Source organism: Myotis myotis, unplaced genomic scaffold, assembly GCF_014108235.1.
Source record: "Myotis myotis isolate mMyoMyo1 unplaced genomic scaffold, mMyoMyo1.p scaffold_m19_p_15, whole genome shotgun sequence".
Classification (NCBI taxonomy): domain Eukaryota; kingdom Metazoa; phylum Chordata; class Mammalia; order Chiroptera; family Vespertilionidae; genus Myotis; species Myotis myotis.
Window position 1 is genome coordinate 14803599 of NW_023416319.1, and position 24067 is coordinate 14827665.

General features: G+C 38.5%; 1 protein-coding gene across 1 annotated transcript in view; it reads right to left on the reverse strand.

Annotated features, from left to right (window-relative positions):
• Nucleotides 1–18676: 18676 nt before the first annotated feature.
• The window catches only part of CFAP58 (cilia and flagella associated protein 58), a 103765-nt gene continuing 98374 nt past the window's right edge, over nt 18677–24067 (reverse strand). The window contains exons 18-19 of the mRNA XM_036337372.1: nt 22660–22793; nt 18677–18788 (exon numbers count right to left, since the gene is read on the reverse strand). Of these exons, the coding sequence (XP_036193265.1) occupies nt 18677–18788; nt 22660–22793 (246 nt within the window). The remainder of the gene's footprint in view (nt 18789–22659; nt 22794–24067) is intronic.

Genomic DNA, 24067 nt, shown 5'->3' on the forward strand with positions numbered 1-24067 from the left:
CTGTCACTTAACATGGTAATTAGTACAGGGAAATGTAATTAACTGCCACAAGCCTTCCTTTCTCATCTCAAACATCGCTGATGCAAGAGAGATCAACGTCTATATCACAGATAGGATAATAAGCCCACCTAATGGATAGGATGCTTTACCTGCCTTGATTTGGCAACGAGATGTCCCAAGTTAACCGTCCAATGATTTTCCCAAGGCCTCTTCATAGATGAAGAGAGTCCACAGAGGCAAAATGCTTCCAGAGGTAAATCTTCACATCTGCAAACATAAACAGTGTTATAACAGACCACTTAACTTTCTGTAACAACATAAATAGGGGTAACACAAGTAAGGCAGCCAAAAGCTGACCCTGGATTTGAGAGCAAAGCTAGAACAATCTCTGATGGTCACAAACTAGACAGCCAGCACTCATGTAGTTAACCACCTACACCAAAAACCACACTGCCATACGTCGACATGGGGCCCTATAACAAAAAGATTAAAATACCACCTTTAGCAGGCTGTGTTTAGATGAGGTTGTACAAATTTATACTACACCTGGCTTTCCATTTATTACAAGAAAGCAAAGGCTGTTCGATCAGAAAATAAAATCCAGGCGTGCAGTTTAAGCATGCTGCTTCATGTAAGCATGCTGCTTGTTTAACTGGATCATTTCATCACCACAACCAGCCCTTTCTCTCTGCATCTAAAACAGAACACAAGCTTCCAGGGGCCCCATTACCTTCTCCCATGGCCCACCTTCCTCCTTACATCTGTCTATTCTCACCCTCCCCTCTCGCTTACATACATGAGTCATTTCACTGTAGCCTTTGCTTCCTATTTTTTTTTTAAATTGGGAACTTTAATGTGATCCTCCCTGTATAATCAGTTATAAAGTATAATTACTTATTTATAAGTAGAATCACCATTCCACTAAGTTTATTCATTTCTTCAGGAAAAATGGGGTTGCATAATATTTGAGTTGGGAGTGCTTTTTCCAATGTCATCAGTTCTGGGCTTTCTCTAGGACACAAATCCTGTCTTGAAAAGCCTCATTCATGATCTTCTCCCTCTGCTTAAACACTTCAGGTAGAAAGAAGGTCACCATGTTTGAGGCAACCTGTTGCATTGACAGGCTGCAAACAGCTGTAGACCTACATTTGCTGGAGACTGTCTCCTACAACTTGAGTTGTTGATACTGGTTCCACTCTCAAGGGCTTGTGGACAAAAGGGGAGCCACATGCTAACCTGACTAACTCAGAAAAGGCCTGTGTGGCAGCCTTGCAAACTCAAGAGACCTGAAATAACCACAAAGGATGGTAGGAAATTAAAAACTTTTAATTAAAAAGCAATTTATAGTGGGTAGTCATGTCCTAGGCCAGTATCTTCCTGACAAAGTCAATCTTTACCTTAAATAAGCCTATTGTCTTTTTGTATCTAAGATAACATGAAATATCAGGGTAACTTGCAACTTCCCTTTTTCCAGACCCCTCAGGGCAACCAAATGCGCCAGGGAACCACAAATTCCTTCATTGTTATTGTTATTATTATCATGTTAATTGTTGACTGTTAACTATCCTGTACCCATCTAAGTCAAAGAAGTATGTGTCTATCATTTTACTTTTTATTCAATCCCAGAGGTTCCCTCCCCCTCTTTGCTTTCTCCCGCCTCCCTAATCTATCACTAAAGTAACCCACTTATGCCTTCTCCTTTGATTGTAATGTATAAAACAAGGTGAAAAACTGCCATTCTCCGGAGCATTATTCCAATATGTTGAGATTCTGTTTCCCGGCAATTGTCGACAGTTTGGCTCAAATAAACTCACAAAAATTCTTTACTGGTTTGAGTGTTGTTGTTTTTTTACATTAGAGTCTTGTCTATAGAATACGTCAACTCCCCTTCTCACTAAATGGTCCCCCAATCAACTAGAGACAGCAATTTCATCAGATACTACAAAAGCCAAAAGTCAAACCAGGTAGGCTCTTGGAACAGTGGGGAACCAGAGTGTGGCTCACCCGAGGGGATTGGCAGACCTGGCACCACGTGACTATTGTCACAGATAAAGACCCAATGCTGCCAGATCTTTCAATTTCCAAGAGAAGCATGAAATCTGAATTTGTACATAAAATGTCCCAGTTTTTGAAAATTGACAACCAAGCCAGAAGATAATTTTAAACACCATGTAGCCCAAATGAAACTCATCTGGAAGCCAGATCCAAACCACAGAACGTTAAGTTGGAATCTATTTCTCTACAACCTTCTCTCCTTGGCACTAGAGGCATGTGGTTTAGTTGACAATGACATATGTTGTTTGGTTTGCCTTTTTATTTTTATTGCCCTACGCACTTGCCTGCAGAGACTGTTAAGTGTCTTCTTGCTGAAAGCATATAGTTGTATTTACCTGGAAGCTTTCTTTTTTAAACCATTCAAACCAAACTAATTCCTCATGCAAGTCTGCCCACATGAATACAAATTAGATGGCTCTAAGTTACTTAGATAATTAGCCAATATCAACATCTACGTGTTGCCTTAGAAAATTCATTTAACCTCTCTGAGCCTCAATTTCTTTATCTGAAAACTGGGATAAAAAATATTTTCCTTGGTGGAACTTAATTACTACCATTCCCTCACAGGTTGAGGTTGCACTTGAATTAGTGACCTGCTTCCAAAGAAAGTAAGTATGAAAAGTGAAAAAAATAATAACTTTATACTAGAGAAACCTGGCAAACACTAACTTACCCACGTGATAAAGGAGACCATCACCTGTGATGTCATGTAACGATCATGTACCCCTGAGACGAAGGGATAAAAGGGCACTTCACCTCTGTGGTAGTCTTCCCCTAAAAAACAACTCCAATTTAATCATGAAAAAAAATCAGTTTCATATTGAAGGGCATCTACAGGATAGTGATTCAAGGAAGAGGAAGTAGTCCGTTGAATCAAATGTTGTTGAGTGTATAAGATTAGGACAGGAGAATTTCTATTTAAAACTTTCCAGATTTACAAAAGAGAAGAGAGAGGAGATTGGGTCAGTTTGAGCAAAATGAGAATGAGGAAAAGCTCAATGTTATGATAAGGGGCATGATAGGATCAGTTCAAGTCTTGCCTCCGAAAATGAAGCTCCATGACCCAGGAACCTTTCTCTCTCACTAGTGAGGCCATGTGGGTCTGAAGACAGGTTTCCTTCAAGGAGGTGCTACTGTATGTTACAGCAGCCATTCTCAGGCTGGCTGCCACCTGGGAGCTTTAAATAATCCCATTGCTCACATCACAAATGGGCCAATAAAATCAGTGTCTCTGGGAGGAGGACCCAGATATCAGTATTTTTGAAAGTTACCCCAAGTGATTACCACTTGCAACCAAGTTTGAGAACGTGTTGTCTCTCTCCCAAGATTCTGGGATATGGCATTGGCAAGAGGGTGTTTAAAAGGCTTTGTGATGGTGGCTATTACTGTTATTTTCACAGTATTATGTTCCCTTACATCATCACAATGGGAAGGAGGAAAAGGAATTGTCTTTCTTTAAATACTAGTAGAAGAGAACAATGTTATTTTGAAACTAGAGGAAAGAGTTCCTGGCATTGTCTCAAATTAAGTGTAAGAAAGACTAATCACTTAGGTGAAAGAGACAGAATTGGCACAATATACTTTAACAGGCATTTACTCTTCTAATACCTATTTAAAGAAAATAATAGAAAACTCCACAGTCCATAGAGGATTCTTGATCATGTCCATTCAGATAGCAGTTAAGCAGTTTTTATAATGTTTATTATCCATTCACTTGACCACTTAAAAACATTTTAAAACTTTCCTGGCTATTATTAGGAGTAAGGAGGTGATTATCAGATAATAATAATGAAAGCTGACATTTGGGGGGCACTTACTATGTGCCAGGTACTGTGCAAGTAATCACATGTGGCCTCCTGTAATCCTCATAACAATTCTATCAGATGGGTGTGTTATCATGCCCATTTTACAAATGAGAGTCCAAAGGCTGGAGATGTTACTTACGTTGCCTGAGATCAAACATCTGTAATTGAAAGGGTATGGATTCAAATTTAAAAGTCTGCCTAGTCCCAAAACCAATGTGCTGTTAACCACTAAGCCATCCCATCTACTTGCAATATTCCATTAGACATGAAACGGTTGTAGGGAAATATGGAGGAATTAGCCTTAGAGAATGCAGAGACATGCTCTCTTGCTTGATAAAATAAAAGAGAAAATGGGAAAAGAATGTAAAGGAATTCAGAAGTGCAGAGGAGAAAAACACAAAAATCTTAAAAATTTATAGGCCTTTACATTTCCTAAAGTGCTTAACATTGTAAATTATATACAGTAGAAACTCAAAACATATTGTTGACTGAATGTTCTTTCAATTGTCATTGTATCATTAAATGAGAAATCTTAATGGAAACAGTTGATTTGTCAAAGGCTCAGGTTCTAGAAGCTTTTTGTTCTTTCCAGTTCTCATACTTATTACAGCTATATTGTTGGTACAAATATCTTAGAAAATATAAATATTAGAAAGAAGGGAGGGAGGGAGGGAGGAAGGAAGGAAACATTCTTCCTTCCAGTAAGGAGCCAGCTAATAAATAGAGAAGTGGTAGAGTAAGAAAATCACCATTTGGTAAAATATTGTAATTGCTGTTGATTCAGGAACGAACCATGGTGCTAAAACTAGTGGGTGAAGTCTCAAATTGTTTACCTACTAGATATTTATTATTACAATGGATGAAGAATAAATTTGCAATGGAGAAACATAAAAGATACCACCTTAAACAAACTATCAAACAATGAGATTTACCATCTGCCCCCTGATATGATGCATTGAAAGCTCAGCATCACTTCTATGATATTCCTGCCAAAAGTGTATGACCTAAATGTAACCAAAAGCAAATATTAGACAAAATTGAGTTAAGTTTAAAAATAATCTTCAATACCATGAAATACAAAGTCTCAAGGTCTGTCCCAGATTAAAGGGGTCTAAAGAGATAAGACAATGGAATATAACAAGCTGTTACATTTTTACATTTGCTATAAAGAACATAACTAGGACAACTTGTAAAATATCAATAAAGTCTATAGATTAGAAAACACTATTATGTCCAAGTTAATTTTCTGAAGTTGATTTTATCGAAATTATGTGACAGAGTTCCTTGTTTTTAGAAAATATGCTCTGAGGTATTTAGGCCTACAGAGGCATCATCTCTACAGCTTCCTCTTAAATGGGCTCAAAAAATAGATGAATTGCCCTGACTGGTTTGGCTCAGTGGATAGAGCGTTGGCCTGAGGACTGAAAGGTCCCAGGTTCGATTCCAGTCAAGGGCATGTACCTTGGTTGTGGGCACATCCCCAGTGTGGGGTGTGCAAGAGGCAGCTGGTCGATGTTTCTCTCTCATCGATGTTTCTAACTCTCTGTCCCTCTCCCTTCCTCTCTGTAAAAAATCAATAAAATATATTTTTTAAAAAAATAGATGAATGAATAAAGCAAATGGGTGCTTTATTTAATCTGGGTGAAAAGTATAAATAAATTCCTTGTACTCTTCTTGAAACTTTTCTGTAAGTCTAAAAATAAGTTTAAAAAATTTAATAAGCCTGTAAGGTAATCCACAAGCAACTTAACTACCAACCAAAACAAACTTGCTTACTCTTTAAAGAAAGACAACAAAATCTAGACACTCAGCAGTGTAATATTTACAGTATCGAGCATCCAATAGAAAATTATCAGATATACAAAGATGTAGAACAAGGTGACCCAAACCAGGAGAAATATTCAGTCAATAGAGATAACCATAAATTACAGAGATGTTGTAATTAATAGGTTTTCAAAACAACTAAATGTGCTCATGGATGTAAAGAAAAGCATGAACATAGAGAGGAGAGAGATGAAATATATAAAAAGTAAGCAAATGAAGCTTCTAAAGCTGAAAAATATTACATGTGAAATTTTAAAATGTACTGAATGAGGTTTAATCACAGAGTAAACAATGCACAAGGAAATATTAGGAAAACACTAAGACATAGCAACAGAAACTCTTCAAAGTGAATTAGGAAACAATAACAACAAAAAGATTAAAAATAAATAGAGGAATCAATGGCTATAAAATATTATCAAACTGCCTAACATAAAAGTAAAAGGAATCCCAGAAAGAGAGTGTGCACACAAAAATTTTTTGAAGAAATAATGGCTAATTTTTTTCCCAAATTTTATAACAATTATAAGTCTAGAATCTCAGTGAATCCCAAGCAGGATAAACATTTAAAAAAAAACATACCGAAGCACATCATAATCAAATCCTAAAAATCTGTTTTAAAGGACAAATTTTATAAAGCAAAAAACATTCAGGGGAACAAAGATAAGAATACTGCAGCCTTATAATCAGAAATAATACAAATCAGAACAATCATAACAAAGGAGAGGTTGGTAAAAGAAGACAAACTTTCAGTTGTAAGGTGGAAAAGGTCTAAGGATGTAATGTATTACATGGTGACTATAGTTGATAACAATATATTGTATAATTGAAAGTTGCTGGGAATAGAATTTAAGTTCTACTCACCTGACACAAAAAGTGTTAACTCAATGGGGGCAATCCTTTTACAATGTATACATATATCAAATCATCCCATTGTATACCTATATATCATAAAATTTTGTCAATTATCCTATATAATAAAGAGCTAATATGCTAACTAGACCAAACAGCAGAATGACCGTCTGGATGACCTTCCAGACAAAGCCGGGGCTGCAAGGGCTGAGCCCCTTGCACGAATTTCGTACATTGGGCCTCTAGTATCTCAATAAAGCTTTAAAAGCTCAGTATAGAAACAGACTATAAAAGAATTACAATGAATGAATGGGACAAATAGAAAACAAACAGCAAGATGGTAGACCGAAATGAAATAATATTGATAATTACAGTTGAAAGGTAATTGATCTAATCCCTTCAATTAAAAGGGCAAGATTATAATACTGAACTTCTAAAAAAAGCAATATCCAACTATATCTACAATGGATGAATTTTAATATAAAAATACCAGTATCTTAAAAGTAAAAGGATGGGAAAAGATATAATATGAAAACACAAAGAACATTAAAGCTGGAGTGACTATATTAATATAAGACAAAGTCAACTTTAAAACAAGCAATATTATCAGGAATCAAGATATTTCATAATAATAAAAGGGTCAATGTATCAAGAAGACATAATCTTAATGTCTATGCACTAATTTCTAAGCTTCAAAATACATGTAGCAAAAACTGATAACAGTAAAAGGATAAATAGATAAAGCTACAAACATATTTGTAGATTTAATACTTCATGTTTAATAATTAATAGGACAAGTAGACAGAAAATCAGTAAAAATTTAGAAGACTTGAGTAACACTAGCAACTACCTTGACCCAATGGACATTTATACAACACTCCACCCAACAAAAGAAAAATACACCTTCTTTTAAGTGCACATAGAACAAGTACCACCAAGATAATCCATATTGTGGCTTATATAACAAGCCTCAATAAATGTGGAAGGATTCAACGTATACAGCAAGCATGTCAAACTTGCGGCTCGCGGGCCGCAGGCCTCATACTTGGAATACAGGGACATGTTTTCTGATGACAGCAGAATTGAATTAAAAATCAGTAACAAAAAGATATCTGGAAAAGCACCTAAATATTTGAAAATTTAAAGACATGATTCTAAGTAGCTCATGAGTCAAAGAAACGGTAATAAAAGACAAGTAGAAACAAGTTAAACTGAGCCATAATGAGAAACCACATATTAAAATGTGTGGGAGGCATTTAAAGCAGAGCTTAGAGGGAAATATATAGCTTTAAAGGCTACATTAAAAATAAAGGAAAAGACTAAAATCAACTGACTACCTAAGAAGCTATAAGTAGAAGAGAAAATAAAAGAAAATTTAATCCAAAGTAAGTAGCAGAAATCAATGAAAAACAAAAACCTGGCAGTAGAGAAAAATTAATGAAACAAAAAGCTGGTTCTTTGGAAAGATCAATAAAATTTTACTGACAAACTCTTAGCTAGATTTTCAAAAGAAAAAAAGGAGAGATGATTCAGATTACTAATATCCAGAATGAAATAAGAAACATCTGTCCATATCCTAGCAATGCTAACGGTAGGAATAGGATATTTTCAACAACTTTATGTCATTAAACTCAACACATACGTAATACACAAATTCCTTGACAGACCCAAATTATCAAAAGCAGCACAAGATGAAACAGAATATCTGAATAACACTATATCTATTTAAACCATCCCATAAGAAAAAATTTAATTTCAGATGAGTTGACTGCTAAATTATATCAAATATTTAAGGAAGAAATAATCCCAATTATACTCAAAGCATTTTAGGAAATAGTAGAGGAGCATTTCCCAACTTAGTTTTGAGGCCAGCAGAAACTTGATACCAAAACTAGACAAAGGCATTACTAGAAAAGTACAGACCAATAAACCCCATGAACATAGTTATAAAGGTCCTTAACAAAATATGGTCAAATCTAACTCAACAATACATAAAAATTGTATGTTGTGACCAAGTGGGGTTTACCCAAAGACTGCAAAATTAGTTTCATATTTAAAAATCAAAGTAATTCATATGTGGGATATAATGATCAACATAATTTGATAAACAAGTATAGATCCAGAGACAAATGGCAGGGGGTTGGGGGGCTAGAGAGCAACCAAAGAACTTGCATGCATGCATATTAGCATAACCAATGGACACAGACACTGGGGAGGTGGGGGCTTGCCCAGGGTGGGAATGGCTGGGGGGAGAGGGTCAAGCAGGAAAAATATGTAAAACTTTAGACAATAAATAAATAAATATCAAAGTAATTCACCATGTCAATAAGAGGAAAAACATATGATTCTTTCAACCTATGCAGAAAAAGCATTGGCAAAATTCCCTATCTGTACATGATTAAAATCTCTAGCAAATAATGGAGAAGCAGGCTTCCTCAACCTAACTAAAGGCATCTATGAAAATTCTATAACTAACCTCATACTTCATGATGAGACACTCAAACTCCCCTGACTCCTACCCCTACCCCCAAAGATCAGGAAGAAGGCAGAGATGTTGCTCTCAGCATTTCAATCTAACATTGTACTAGAAGTCCTGGCCAGTGCAAGTTTGGAGATTATGAACATAGAAACCAATAATAGAAAGCATACTGATTAGAAACAAAGAAAAACTGCCTTTATTTGTAGAAAACATGATTATGATCACAGAAAATCCTAAGTAATTCCAAAACAAATTGAAAAACAAATGAATTTAGCAATGTCATGAGATACAAAAATTAATTGTATCTCCATATACTAATAAAAATGATACTTAAAATACCATTTACAATAACATCAGAAAATGCAAAATAGGCATAAATTTAACAAAATATGTGCAATGTCTATACACTGAAAATCACAAGAAGGAGCTGAGAGAAATTTTAAAAAGGTCTAAGTAAGTGGGGACATGCATACCATGTTCATGGATTAAAAGTCTCAATATTATTAAAATGACAATGTACCCCCAAAGGGATCTATAGATTCAATGTGATTCTAACTAAACTCCCAGAAGGCTTTTCTGTAGATATTGACAAGCTGATTTTAAGCTGTATACAGATATTCAGAAGACCTAGAATAACAAAAATAATTCTAACAAGGAGAAAAAAGTTGAGCGTTTTATGCCATCCAACTTATTATATAGTTATTGTTATCATGATAGATAGATATAAAACTACAGAGACTACTCAAATACATTCAACTGATTTTCTACAAATCTGCCAAGGTAATTCAATAGGAAAACGACTCTTTTCAGCAAATGAGGCTGAACTACTGGTTATCCATATGGAACAAAATTGAACCTGTACACTAATCTCATACCTCACGTAAAATTAACTCTAAATGGATCATAAATCTAAACATAAAAACTAAGACTATATTAAAACTTCTAGAGAAAAACACATTAAAATTACTACTGTCTTGGAGTAGGCAAAAATTACTTACGACAAGAAAAGTACAAACAACACAAGAAAAATAAAGATAAATGGGACCTTATTAAAATTTAAAATGCCTGGATCTTCAAAATATACTGCTAAGAAAATAAAAAAGTCAGCCACAGACTCAGTGAAAATATTTGTAAGAAATATATCTGACAAAGGTTCTATACCCAGAATATACAAAGAACTTTTATAATCTAATAAGAAGATTAAAAATGGGCAAAAGGGAGAAACTAAGATGGCGGCATAGATAAACACCGGGAAATTGCTGCCTCCCACAACAATTGAAAAATACCGCAAAGGACAGAGCAGACATCATCCAGAACAACAGGAAGCCTGGCTGAGTGTAAATTCTACAACTAGAAGGAAAGAAAAGCACACTGAGAGCCAGAGGAGCTGCGGAGGTGAAGTGCAGAGGTACGGCGGCTCGTGCGCGCGTGGAAAGGGGGTGGCGCCTGAGGACGCGGCTGTCTTTTTGAATCACAAGCTCCCGACTGCTCTCAACTCCGGTTCTGGGAAGTCTCTGGGGACCCAGGACTCATACGGGGAGAAGCTGGATTGTTGGGCAGCGGGCGAACTTGAGGGCGGCTTTCCCTCAGAGGTGCTTGCAGCAATTATCGGGTCACTGAGACACGCGACTCCTTAGGAGAATCAGCCATAGCTGCTTTCTCCGCCCTTTGACTCCCTGAGACCCCGCCCCACCCAGGCTGCGGCAGAGGCTTTTGCATGTGAATGTACCTAACTGCAGCCGAGCCAGGCAGACCCGGAACTTCCAAGAGAAGGCCCAAGGCCCCGCAGCGGCTTGCATTGCTTCACAGCTGAGCCTCTTCGTGGCTCCTGCTGTGTGGCCTCAGGCAGAGGCTGAATTAGCACCTCCTTAGATCCAGGAGCCACTGTACCCAGTGGTCAGAGGGGGACCATCCAGATTGCAACTCCTCAGATCCATAAGGGACACACTCAGGGAGCAGACTCAGCGAGCACCAAAGCCCCACTGAAGCAAGTCTTGCCCCAGAAGGGTGTCTTCAGCACAGAAGTTCTCCCACTTCAGACACAGCTGATTCTCACAGCCAATTGGCCTGGAGGTCAATTCCTCCCAGTGATACTACAACAACCAAGGCACCAAGAGTGCACCAAGAGTGTCCACCTCAGGTAACTGGGGAGGCTGAGCCACTGGGCCCTACAGGACACCTGGAACGCAGGGCCACTCTATCAACACAGGGAAGCAGCCAAAATGCGGAGACAAAGAAACAGGTCACAAATGGCAGAAATGGAGGAAAGCAAACAACTGGATATAGAGTTCAAGGCCACGTTTATAAGGTTTTTCAAGAATTTTATGGAAACCGCCGATAAATTTAATGAATCCCTCAATAAGTATAGTGAGACCATGGAGGACACGAAAAAGGACCAACTAGAAATTAAGCATACACTGACTGAAATAAAGAATAATTTACAGAGATCCAACAGCAGACAAGAGGATCACAAGAATCAAGTCAAAGATTTGAAATACAAAGAAACAAAAAATACCCAACCGAAAAAGAAAAAAGAGATTCCAAAAATATGAAGATAGTGTAAGGAACCTCTGGGACAACTTCAAGCGTACCAACATCAGAATTATAGGGGTACCAGAAGGAGAGAGAGGGCAAGATATTGAAAACCTTTTTGAAGAAATAATGACAGAAAACTTCCCCTACCTGGTGAAGGAAATGGACTTACAAGTCCACGAAGCGCAGAGAACCCCAAACAAAAGGAATCCAAGGAGGACCACACCAAGACACATCATAATTAAAATGCCAAGAGCAAAAGATAAAGAGAGAATCTTAAAAGCAGCAAGAGAAAGACAGTCAGTTACCTACAAGGGAGTACCCATACGACTGTCAGCTGATTTCTCAACAGAAACCATGCAGGCCAGAAGAGACTGGCAAGAAATATTCAAAGTGATGAATAGCAAGAACCTGCAACCAAGATTACTTTATCCAGCAAAGCTATCATTCAGAATAGAAGGTCAGATAAAGAGCTTCACGGATAAGAAAAAGCTAAAGGAGTTCATCACCACCAAACCAGCATTATATGAAATGCTGAAAGGTATTCTTTAAGAAGAGGAAGAAGAAAAAGGAACTCTTACCATTTGCCACAGCATGGATGGAACTGGAGAGCGGATAAATACCACAGGATCTCACTCATTTGTGGAATATAATGAACAACATAAACTGATGAACAAGGACTGATCCAGAGACAGAGAGGCATTGATTGGACTGTCGGGCCTTGGAGGGAAGGTAGGGGAGGGTAGGGGTAAGGGGGAAAGATCAACCAAAGGACTTATATGCAAGCATATAGGCCTAACCAATGGACACGGACAACGGGGGGGTGAGGGCATGAGCGGGGGGGGGCGGGGGGGGTAGAGGGTAACGTGGGGACAAGGACACATATGTAATATCTTAATCAATAAAAAATATATTAAAAAAATGGGCAAAAGATTTAGACACTTCACAAAATAAGACATATAAATGTCCAAAATGTATGAAAAAAAAGCTTAACATTGTTAGTTATCAGGAAATATAAATTTAAATCACAATGAAATATCACTGTATATCCAAATAAAATGGCTTTAAAAATACTGACAATACCTAATATTAACAAAGATTGGAGTAAGTGGAGCTCAAACACATTGTTGGTAGGAAAGTAAAATGGTCCAATCGGTTAGGAAAACACTGGCAGTTTCTTATCAAGTAAATACACTTACCCTTTGATTCAGCAATTTCATAAGCTCAGTATTTACTCAAGAGAAATGATAATACCTGTCCACATAATGACTTCTATACAAACGTTCATAACAACTTGATTCTTAATAGCTAAACGTTAGAAAAAACCTGACTTCCCATCAACAGGTAAGTCAATGAACAAATTGTATTATGTCAATATAACAGACTATTATTCAGCAATAAAAATGAATGAATATATATGCAACAGCATGGGTATATTTCAAAAAATTTATAGCTACATGAAAATAAAAGCTAGGCACAAAAGAGTACATAAGGTATGATTCCATTTATCTGAAGTTCTAAGACAAAAATATATAATGACAAAAAACAGATCCATGGTTGCTTAAACTGGGTGGGGACTGGGAATATTGACTGCCAAGAGGCATGAGGGCATTGTGGTGGTGGTGATAATAGTGGGTACTTGGGCATATGCATTTGTCAAAACTTACCAAAATGTACACTTAAAATACTTTATATGTAAATTATATCTTTAATTTTTAAAAATAAAATATATCTATATATACTCATTTTAAATGTCCATTAAGATACCCTCAAAAATTCCAAAAATTCATCTGGAATAAAAAAAGACCCCGAATAGCTGCAACAATCCTCAGAAAGAACAAAGTAGGTGGGATCTCAATACCAGATATCAAACTGTATTACAAAGCCACTGTTCTTAAAACAGCTTGGTACTGGCACAAGAACAGACATATAGATCAATGGAATAGAATAGAGACCCCAGAAATCAACCCAAACCACTATGCCCAATTAATATTCGACAAAGGAGGCAAGAACATACAATGGAGTCAAGACAGTCTTTTCAATAAATGGTGTTGGGAAAATTGGACAGATACATGCAAAAGGATGAAACTAGATCACCAACTCACACCATACACAAAAATAAACTCAAAATGGATAAAAGACTTAAACATAAGACGGGAAACCATAAAAATACTAGAGGAATCCACAGGCAGCGAAATCGCAAACATATGCCGAAGAAATTTCTTCTCTGATAATGCTCCTAGGGCAATGGAAACTAAAGAGAAAATAAACAAATGGGACTACATCAAAATAAAAAGCTTTTGCACAGCAAAGGAAACCATCAACAAAACAACAAGAAGACCCACTACATGGGAGAACATATTTGCCAATGATACCACCGATAAGGGTTTAATTTCCAACATTTACAGGGATCTCATGAAACTTAACAAAAGGAAGATAAACAATCCAATAAAAAAATGGGCAACGGACCTAGATAGACACTTTTCGAAAGAGGACATACAGAAGGCCGAAAGACATATGAAAACCTGCTCAAAGTCACTAATTATACGAGAGATGCAAATCAAAACGACAATGCGTTATCATCTCACACCTGTCAGAATGGCTATCATCAACAAATCAACAAACAACAAGTGTTGGAGAGGATGTGGAGAAAAAGGAACCCTTCTGCACTGCTGGTGGGAATGCAGACTGGTGCAGCCACTGTGGAGAACAGTATGGAGCTACCTCAGAAGACTAAAAATGGAACTCCCATTTGACCCAGTGATCCCACTACTAGGAATATATCCCAAGAAACCAGAAACGCCAATCAGAAAGGATATATGCACCCCTATGTTCATAGCAGCACAATTCACCATAGCTAAGATTTGGAAACAGCCTAAGTGCCCATCAGCAGATGAGTGGATTAGAAAACTGTGGTCCATATACACAATGGAATACTATGCTGCGGTAAAAAAAAAAGGAACTCTTGCCTTTTGCAACAGCATGGATGGAACTGGAGAGCATTATGCTTAGTGAAATAAGCCAGTCAGAGAAAGATAAATACCACATGATCTCACTCATTTGTGGATTATAGAGAACAACATAGACTGATGAAAAGGGACAGACTCAAAGACTGAGAAACAGCAATCAGGCTATCAATCCCCAGAAGGAAAGTAGGGGAGGGCGGGGGTAAGGGGAAGAGATCAACCAAAGGACTTGTATACATGTATATAAGCCATACCAATGGACATGGACAACAGGGGGATGGGAGCATGAGTGTGTGTGGGGGGGAGGTTGGGGGTTAATGGGGGGGATGAGGACACATTTGTAATACCTTAACTAATAATAAAAAAAAAAAAAAAGATACCCTCAAAATTATAAAACAGTAGCTTTGCATAGGTGATATTCCAAATATTTAACAATTGGGGATTATAAGCACCAAGTAATTAAAACAAATTATAGGTATGAGCAATTGGTATAGCTAATTCATGTGAATGAGACAACTATTAACTCAGAAAAACCATAGTTACCAATAGGTGGTGGGATTATTGATGTCCTCTTTCTTCTCTTTGCTTATCTGTATTTTCTAATTGTCTATCCATAGTTTTAATCAGGTACTTTAAGATAAAGGGGAGGGAACCTATTTTTAATTATAAAAAAGAAAAATGGTGCCCTGTTGATATCACATCTTATACTGTTATAAAATTTTAATGGGTCTCAAAACCCTAATGGAACTTTTAAATAATAGATATGAGAAATGGTATACTAAAACAGCATTGAATTGGAAGTTAAAAATGGATGATGCCATAAAAATATTTCCCATCTACTATAAAGAAAATAGTGAGACGTATTTTTAAACTATTTTACCATTTTAATATTTTAAAATGCCCTCCCTCAGCTCCTGTTCCAACTAGATCTCCATGTAATTGATTATGTTTAAGAGAGAGATAATATCTTTCCTTAAATTGTCCAGCCTCTGAAATACCATACTGCTCAAAATTCATTACATAGTATTTTCCAAAGGGTATCAGAGGCTAGGTCAAACTTCAGAATCTTGCTGAGCAAACCAAGAAATCAAATGATAATTATCAACCCTGGATAAATTTTTATAGCAAAATTACAGCTCTTGACAAAGAAAGTTGCTGCCATCTCCTCCTAGCATGACTACCACCATCTCTCTGGCTTATCACAGCAACAAACCTTTGCTCTGAGCAGCTTCTTCAGAGGTAAGCACCATAAAAGCCTCGCTGTAAGAGCCATCGCTGAGATGCTATGATCAGCAAATAATGACCAGGCAGTTCCCTTTATCGTGTCTCTCTCTATCAACAGAGAAACTATACCAGCTCCCCAGTAGCCCAGTAGAGAGTCAACGTCTGGTTTAGCAACATGAGTTCTTTCGGAGACTTTGAAAACCCCAGGGTAAATGATGCTACTGTACAATCTCTTAATGTTGCTCTACAGTGCAGCTCAAATTTGTAATTTTAAAAGCACCTCATCCCACTGTGAGATCACAGTTATCCTTAATGATTTGCAAATCTCAGTGTTTTTAACAGCTCATTTTTGTACTGTGGCCACAGTGGTAACACCTGCACCTAAACAGTTATTGCTTATAATACCCTGGGCTCTCAGGATGTGCAGTAAATGAGAGGCAGCAGCAGTATCTTCTACTTTTTCTAACCTTAATTTATTTCTGCATTTGAAATAAGCATATTGAGCCCATAGAGCAGCCATGTCAGCTCCCAGAGCCCATGCCACTTTAGCTCATGGAACAGCTGTCACCAGCAGAGGCTGACCACCCTGCTCCATTACATGGAGAGAAACAAGAAGATGGTAACTCAAGGCCACTCGTGTCTTTCCCTCTGGAAGTTCTGTATATTAACAAAAAATAAAAATAAGTATACAGAAGTTTTCATGAGACACCCAATATGGCATTTTTGTGAGATATTCAACTATAAATTTCATGAACAAATTCTGCTTCACCCAGACATGTTAGTGTCATTCACCCTCTAAATAAGCATTAGAATCACCTCTATCATTGATATAATAAAGCATTATGTAATGATGTTTCTTATCTAGTTTTAAAACATTAGGTATCTCTTACGTCATAACAATGACAGTTTTGTATTCAACAACTACGTGCCTAACATTGTTGTATGCTTACATGCATTAACTCATTTAATTCTCAAAAGAACTCATTTTTCTGAAGTCAGAATATGAACCCAGCATCCATCTCTGGAGTCTTTGCCATACTGGGATAGATCAAGAATCATAGGCCCCATTTCCCTAGAGAAGTGACCTTTTTATAGTTACCAAGGACTCAGATGGAATGGCTATCCTTCAAAATGTCTCTAAGCAGATGGGAAAATCTCCAGTGTTGTGCGTATTATCATAACTGCCTTGCCTTACCTGCAAAAGCTTTTGTCTCAACAGAATACGGTCGGCTCTGTGGGAAGATAGCACCAGTGATTTTCAAACATAGAAATGGCCCCACTGTGATTCTGTAGGGTTAAAGTGCTCTCAGCAAATTCTCTAGGGAACATACCCATTCACCACAGCTGATGGTCACACCTCACCACTGAGAGGTCAGCTACATGGAGGTTGATTTCTCTCTATAATTCTCCCTCTGGAACCATTTGGAAGAAATGGAAGACCCATTTCCCCAAGCCCTTAACTACTTTCACTTCCAAACAGTCAGCACCTGTGGTCCCTTTGTCCGTCTGAGGCCACCCCCAGGCTGCCAGACCCTGCTTTGCCCACAAACTGGAAGAACCAGAAGGATCCCTTCAGAGCAGTCCTTGGTCAATGACTAACAACATGAGGCATATAAGCACCCCAGCTCCCTCACCCCTGATGGGGACAACTCCGAGATGTGATTACATTGCCTTCAGAGTTCCCTGCAAGATCCTGCCAAAGTCCCCAGCATTGCACTGGACTTGACATTGCACCCTCACTGGGTTCTCCTTCCCTTCCCAGTTCTACTTCCCCACTCTTACTGGGATTTCTAAAATCACTTCATAATAAATCACTTTCATGGCCATCAGAGCCTGGGGTCTGCTTCTGGTGTCAACTGAGAGGGACAGCAGAACATGCAGAAGATACCTCTGCAGTCCCAACTCTGTATAATCTGAACCAGCATCTTGGGTCATTATTCATCTGCTCCTCTCAGTGGAAACCTTGTTCCTGTAAAACAAATGGATGATCCACTGCACAGTCCTTGTTCATTCCTGAGCTTACTCCTCAATAACTATTAAAAATTACAGAACTCAAGTTATTGTGAGAGAGATGGCCAGAGTGTCCTCGCATAATATTATTGAGGGAACGTTGAACGTTTTCCATCTAACTGTGGCTTCAACAAAAAGAAAATACAATGGATTCAATAGCTCAAAAACGCTCACGGCAGCTTGTGAAGCCAGATCCCTGTTCTACGTAATTCCATTCTGCAACAGTGAGGTAGAAAGGAGAGCCTTGTGAAGAATACCAGCCCAAATCCCTCCTTTTACAGTCCTGAAAATGAACTAAATCCTTACGTTAAACATTTCTCATAGAACCTCTAAACCTTACTTTGCCAAAGATCAAAATCTCTACAAATATTCCTTTTTTATTTTTTATGAATATTTATTATGTCTCTTTGTGATAGATTTTCATACCCCAGCCCTAAAAAGGAATTCCACATAGAAATCATTCTGAAAATGATTAACATTATTTACTTGTAAGTATGAATAATTAAAATAGATTCTTACTAATAAGAATGCACTGCATTTCAAAAATGTTTTTTAAAATATAAAAACGTCTTCAAATGCACCCATGTCTCATAACAGAGAAATAAAGGCCCACAACTTCGTGCATACGGAGTGGCTAGATGTGATGCATTTCAAATCAACCAACGAACGTGGTTGTAACAGATGACCTGCTTCATGCCATGGGTCAGCCTAACTGAATAGATATAATTCCAAGCTGTTCCTATCCATGTGGACCGAGTAGAATGTCGTCACTCTTATTTGTACATGACTACGACAGTTCTGCATGTTCTTTCCATCCTGTAATCTAAGCACTGATTTCTGTAAATTCCTAGGGAGTTTGAAAGAGACTTCTCCAAAAGGTTCCAGAGCAAATGTCATGAGCTGTTCAACTGGAGCCGGCCAGCAGCTTCAAGTTAGGATTGCACTTGGGGTGACTTGCTGAGGGGAAATCCACCCCCAGTAAAACGAGGGCCAGTTGGTTTGCCCAGTGGGATGGCGACATCCATGGATGTTTTGTCCTTGTGTCTGTAAGAGAGGAGGTGAGAGTTAACCTCCTGGACATGGTTTTTCTCTTTTAAGTCTGGCGTTCTCTAAGTTCACAGGGTGAAAACTGCTTTATTAAAGCTCCAGTTTTAGACAAGGTAGTTGTTTAAGATCTAATTAGGTGTTTGCTGGTAACACATAGACTTAGGGAAAGACACAATTAAATCTTCCATCCTAATGGGTAGACGACCTCATTATAACTCAAGCACTATGAACTTAAGGCTCCTCTCATTTGTAATCACCTTCCTGTTTTATAAAACACGGGTTTAGTTCCACAGATCAGAAGAATCTTTCTCTTGGCTCAATGATAATGATTAATTCATCATTTATCAACTTTTATATTCAAAGTACCAGTACAAACATAAATATTTACCGCACAAAGGTATCTTCATCAAACTTGGACATTTATAAAAGCAAGTTATCCTGTAACTTTACACACGCAGCAATTATTATTAAAGAGTTTAAGATGCAAGAAAAGCCGGGAAAGATAAATAAGATAGTACATAAAGGGAGTTCTACCATAAAGTCTACAATGTATCTTCTATATAAAGCTCCTTTAAATACACACACCCATAGCACACATACATATACCACACATACACGCACACATATTCAGGTTTCCTACAGAGGTACCTTAAATTTACACAAATTACCTATTGTGTAATTAGGGGTCTTATGAAAATTAACTCCGGAATCTCTTTTTAAAATAAAAATTAAGCAAACTACTAAGGCCAAAACCAATTAGATTTGACAACTAGGAATGACTCACCTGAGGGGAATAAACCCACATTTTGCATAAAAAGATCTGACTAGTACTTCAGACTTTAGACCAGCCTGAGGGGTCCAGAGTAGGAGAGTCGGGGGCAGATGGGTAGGAGTATAGGTTGGGACCGAAGCATGATAAAGAGGGTGTTTGGAGGGAAAAAATAAAAGAAGGTAAAAATGATATGAGTTATTTTACAAAGTGCAGGTGTGGGGAGAACATCTACAGAAATTATTCTAAATTATTCCATTTGGAAAGAACCTGTAGAGGATTGGTTCATTAATCCAGCCATCTCTTAGAGTTGATTTCATTATTATAAAAAAAAAAATTTCTCCCTAAATAGAACAAAATGGAGTGGACCCAGCAAAGCGGATTCCTTCCAGCACTCTGGCAAGTGCCTTCCTCCTGACCGTAGCTACATGCAGGCAGCTCTCCTCTCTCCCTCTCCCCTACCCCGCCCACTCTGGCCTTAAATAACCCATTTTTCCTCTTTGAAGGAACTTATGCTTAAGGCTTCTGACTTGGCCTAAGCTGACTAATGGGAATAATGTCTTTTTTATATTCCCCTTTTCATGTATTTGTAATTCTCTCCAGCCGTTCTCCTTCCGATCTAAACCACGTCAGCACTTTTGTTTTTGCCTCGGCTTATTTTCCTTCAGCCCCTTTCATAGCTTTTTGCAGTTCTCCTCGGAACTCATCTCTCTGTCTACCTCCAGTTTACGGGTCCCCAGCTCTATGGAACCACCAGTGACACTCCAACCAGGTCCAAGTGGCTGCCAGTAACGAGCATGTCAGGGGAAGAGGAGGACAGGTAAAGGCAAAGATTCTGCTAGAGCAGCGCTGATAAGACTTTCATGCTGACAGAGAACCTCTGTACCTAGGCAGTGCCCACTAGACCCATGTGGCGACTGAGCAGTGGAAATATAACTAATGCAACTGAGGAACTAAACGTTTAATTTTATTTCATTGTCATTCGTTTCCATTTAAATAGCTACAGGTGGCATATGGCTGGAGCCCTGAAGTTCTGGCAGATGGGCAGTTGGGAAGGGCTGAGTTCACAGAGGGACGCCCTCTATGGACTCAGCATGCTCTTTGTGTCCAAAATACTCTGGAAGCGGGGGATCAATAAGGTTAAGGGAGACTAGGCCAAACCCAGGGCCAACCCAGAGGAGGTAGGTAATCAGCTCTAGAAAGATAATCAACAGTTTAGCCAAGCTAGCAGTTTGTTGGTGGGTAATTCATACCACTGGCCTCCAAAATGAAATCCAGAAGGTGAGTGACATGACCCACTGGGGACTGAAAAGAAGATAATGGAATATATATATTCCTTAAAAATTAAAAATCTTGCCAAAACCGGTTTGGCTCAGTGGATAGAGCGTCGGCCTGTGGACTGAAAGGTCCCAGGTTCGATTCCGGCCAAGGGCATGTACCTTGGTTGCAGGCACATCCTCAGTAGGGGATGTGCAGGAGGCAGCTGATCGATGTTTCTCTTTCATTGATGTTTCTAACTATCTCTCTCCCTTCCTCTCTGTAAAAAATCAATAAAATATATTTTAAAAAAAATTTAAAAATCTCGCTTTGCTAATAATTACTCACAGTGTGATAATACTATTTGTATGTAATTTGTAAATTAAAATACATTGGAGGTAAAAAAATATTCTAAAATAAAAAATATTTATTCTAAAAACTACATACATATATATTGGGAAGCTGCAAGTTCAAAAATGTTTTACTGAAAAGGCTGCGCAATACAAAAGTTTGAAGGTCACTGATCTAGCCACCTGCCTCCTGTAGAAACTAGCCACATGGACAGTTTATAAGTATGCCTTTTAGTTTCCTAAAAGAAAACTGCAGTGTTTCCACTCCACTCATCTAATTCATATCAGTAATGTCCGTGGTTCTCAAACTTCAGTATGCACGGAAACTGCCTGTGGAGTGATCAAACTGCAGATTTCTGAGGCGCGTCCAGAGCCTGCTGAATCCTAATATCTGGAAATGGGGACTGGGGGCTGCTACTTAATATGTCTCGCCAGTGATTCTGAATCAGAGAGTTGCTAGACCCACACATTAAGGCAGACTCGCCTAAATTAGCTATAATTCTTCACATATTTTATTCTAACAAGGAACTGACACTGAAATGTAGAATAGGAACCATTCTCATTTATAAGGGTAGAATTTTTACTAGCAAGTGAATTTGCATCCAGTTTCTTTAAATAGCTGTTTGCCACTAATGAATCCTAGGCAGATGCATTCAAACCCTCTTTCACCATGTCCCTGAAATGCCTGCATGGAAGAAATCGCAAACTTGACTTTCAACCCACCATGTGAGCCACAGTGCAGTGAACTAGAGGAGTTGGGTAATGCCACACAGCCAAGCCAAGGTTCAAACCTACTGCTGTGGGCTCACTCTCTCACCTTAGACCAGGCAAATAAGGATAACTAAGGAAAGAAGACTTGCTCCTTGACATGCAGGCATCCTGAAATGCAAAATGCTAACCTGGCACCTGCATTCTAGTCTCCCAGAGGAATGAGAGCTCACATCGATACCCCAGTGCAGGTACTGAAGTCAGTCTCTAGACACAGAGATAGTTTATCTAAATCATAGGTGAAAATTATTCACAAACTGCTCGTAAGTACAGTGGTACAGCTGTACTATAGAAAGAACAGCTTTACCAAGCCCAGACGCCGGACCCACTGGCAAAATTAGCTGTGGTTTTCAATGTGAATAAGCTGTACATGGCTGACTGTGAACATCATTTGCAAATGCAGTTATGTCATGATCATTTCCAAATTGTGAAAACCGTGTGAAGGGGGGAAAAAAAAATCACACTTTCCCATGGTCCACATTAGATCTACCAGTGAGCAGGTATTAATGGGTCCCTGTTAGGGTCCAATGGAGAGGCCTTAGTATCAGCCGAAATACTGATCTTGCTCTGATACATACCCAGTGAGTGACCTGTACAGTGTCAATTGTTCACCCTGTGACTTAGGTTACCCCATGGAATATGCACCTCTGTGACTGTACACCAAATATCTTCCCATCCGCCGGTAATAGGCACACCAAAATTAGAACACTAGTCTGATTCTTACTTCTGAAGGTGCTCTTTACGTTTCTGAGCGAGGTATTTCTTCTTTAAATTCATTAGTTCATTGCTAAGTTTTCCCAGCTCATACTTATACTCTTCGCTCTGTGATTCATACATATTCAATTCTGAAGACAAAACCTAGCATGGCAAGTAAAACAGCATGAACAGAAGACATGCAGTTAGACATATGCTTTTTCTGAAAAATCTTTTTAACCTGCTGCCATTTCCCTCAGTGGGGCTAGAGGTACAAAACCAGTTTAACAGTTAGCCTGCACGCTTCTACCAGGGCAAGGCCTGTGTCTGGGCAAAAATCTGGCTGAGGGCTGAAGACTCATAATCCAGGCACAAATCTAAATGAAACCTCATTCGCCTACTTAACAAGGAGAACTATCAGGCAACATTCAACAGGCTCACACATGAATGATGTGATGTGTTTCGAGGAATACTGTGAGGACAGACAGAAAAACTCCCAGACACACAGTATCAAATTGCCTTTAAAAACCTTTTTTAGAAAACATTCAAGAAAGATATCACTAGGGAGTGTGACTCATCTGAGGATTATGGTAAAAAAAAAAAATACAAAATAAAAGATCTGAAGTCACCCTGCCACCACCCCCACTAAGCAGGAATTCAATTTATGTGGTTTCTGCTAAACGCCCATCACCTCTTTATTGTATTCTTTGGGACTAGTCACAGGTTCTTGCTTTATCCCAGCACTGGGACGCTTTCCTCTATGAACTGGGGAGCTATGACATGTGCATGGGGGAGTCTAATGCACGTGAGGGCTGTAATAGGAAGTCCCATTGCCCGCCTTTCCCATTGTGTGTTCAATAGATGCTACTGATGTCAGGCTGGGCAAGAAGAGTGGAAATTTACTCACCGGAACAGCATGTGGAAAGCATGCCAAAGCTAGGGGTGCTCCCCGCAAAAACCAAGGGGGGGAAAGAAAGGCTGTTGTTCTAAGGGACATGCACTCGACTCGGATTTATTTTTCTTCTCACTCAATTTTAAAATTTTGTCTTTTGAGTGTGCATCTGCTTCTGAACCCTCTCCTCTTAATTGCTGGGGAAATGATTCTGACTCTGTTATCATGAGCTAAAGGATATGATTTTCATGTTGGAATGAAACCTGTCTTAACAGTTAAAGTCTTAGAAACCAAGACCTTGTGAATGTGGAATTTCCTAAATAAATAAAAAAAGAGTCCAGATCATGAGGACAAACTTGCCAAGAGACTCAGTGCATCTGCCTCTGAGCTGCTTCCACCATTGGTCATATTTCATTCAATGGAAAAAACCCAGATTTTCTTAAATAAAGGGTTAAAGTGACAAAAGGCTCCTATGAGCCATCAAGTGCAATCCAGTGCTTGGTGTGGCTTTCTGACAGTAGTGCAAAGACAGACATGTGCTTTTCTA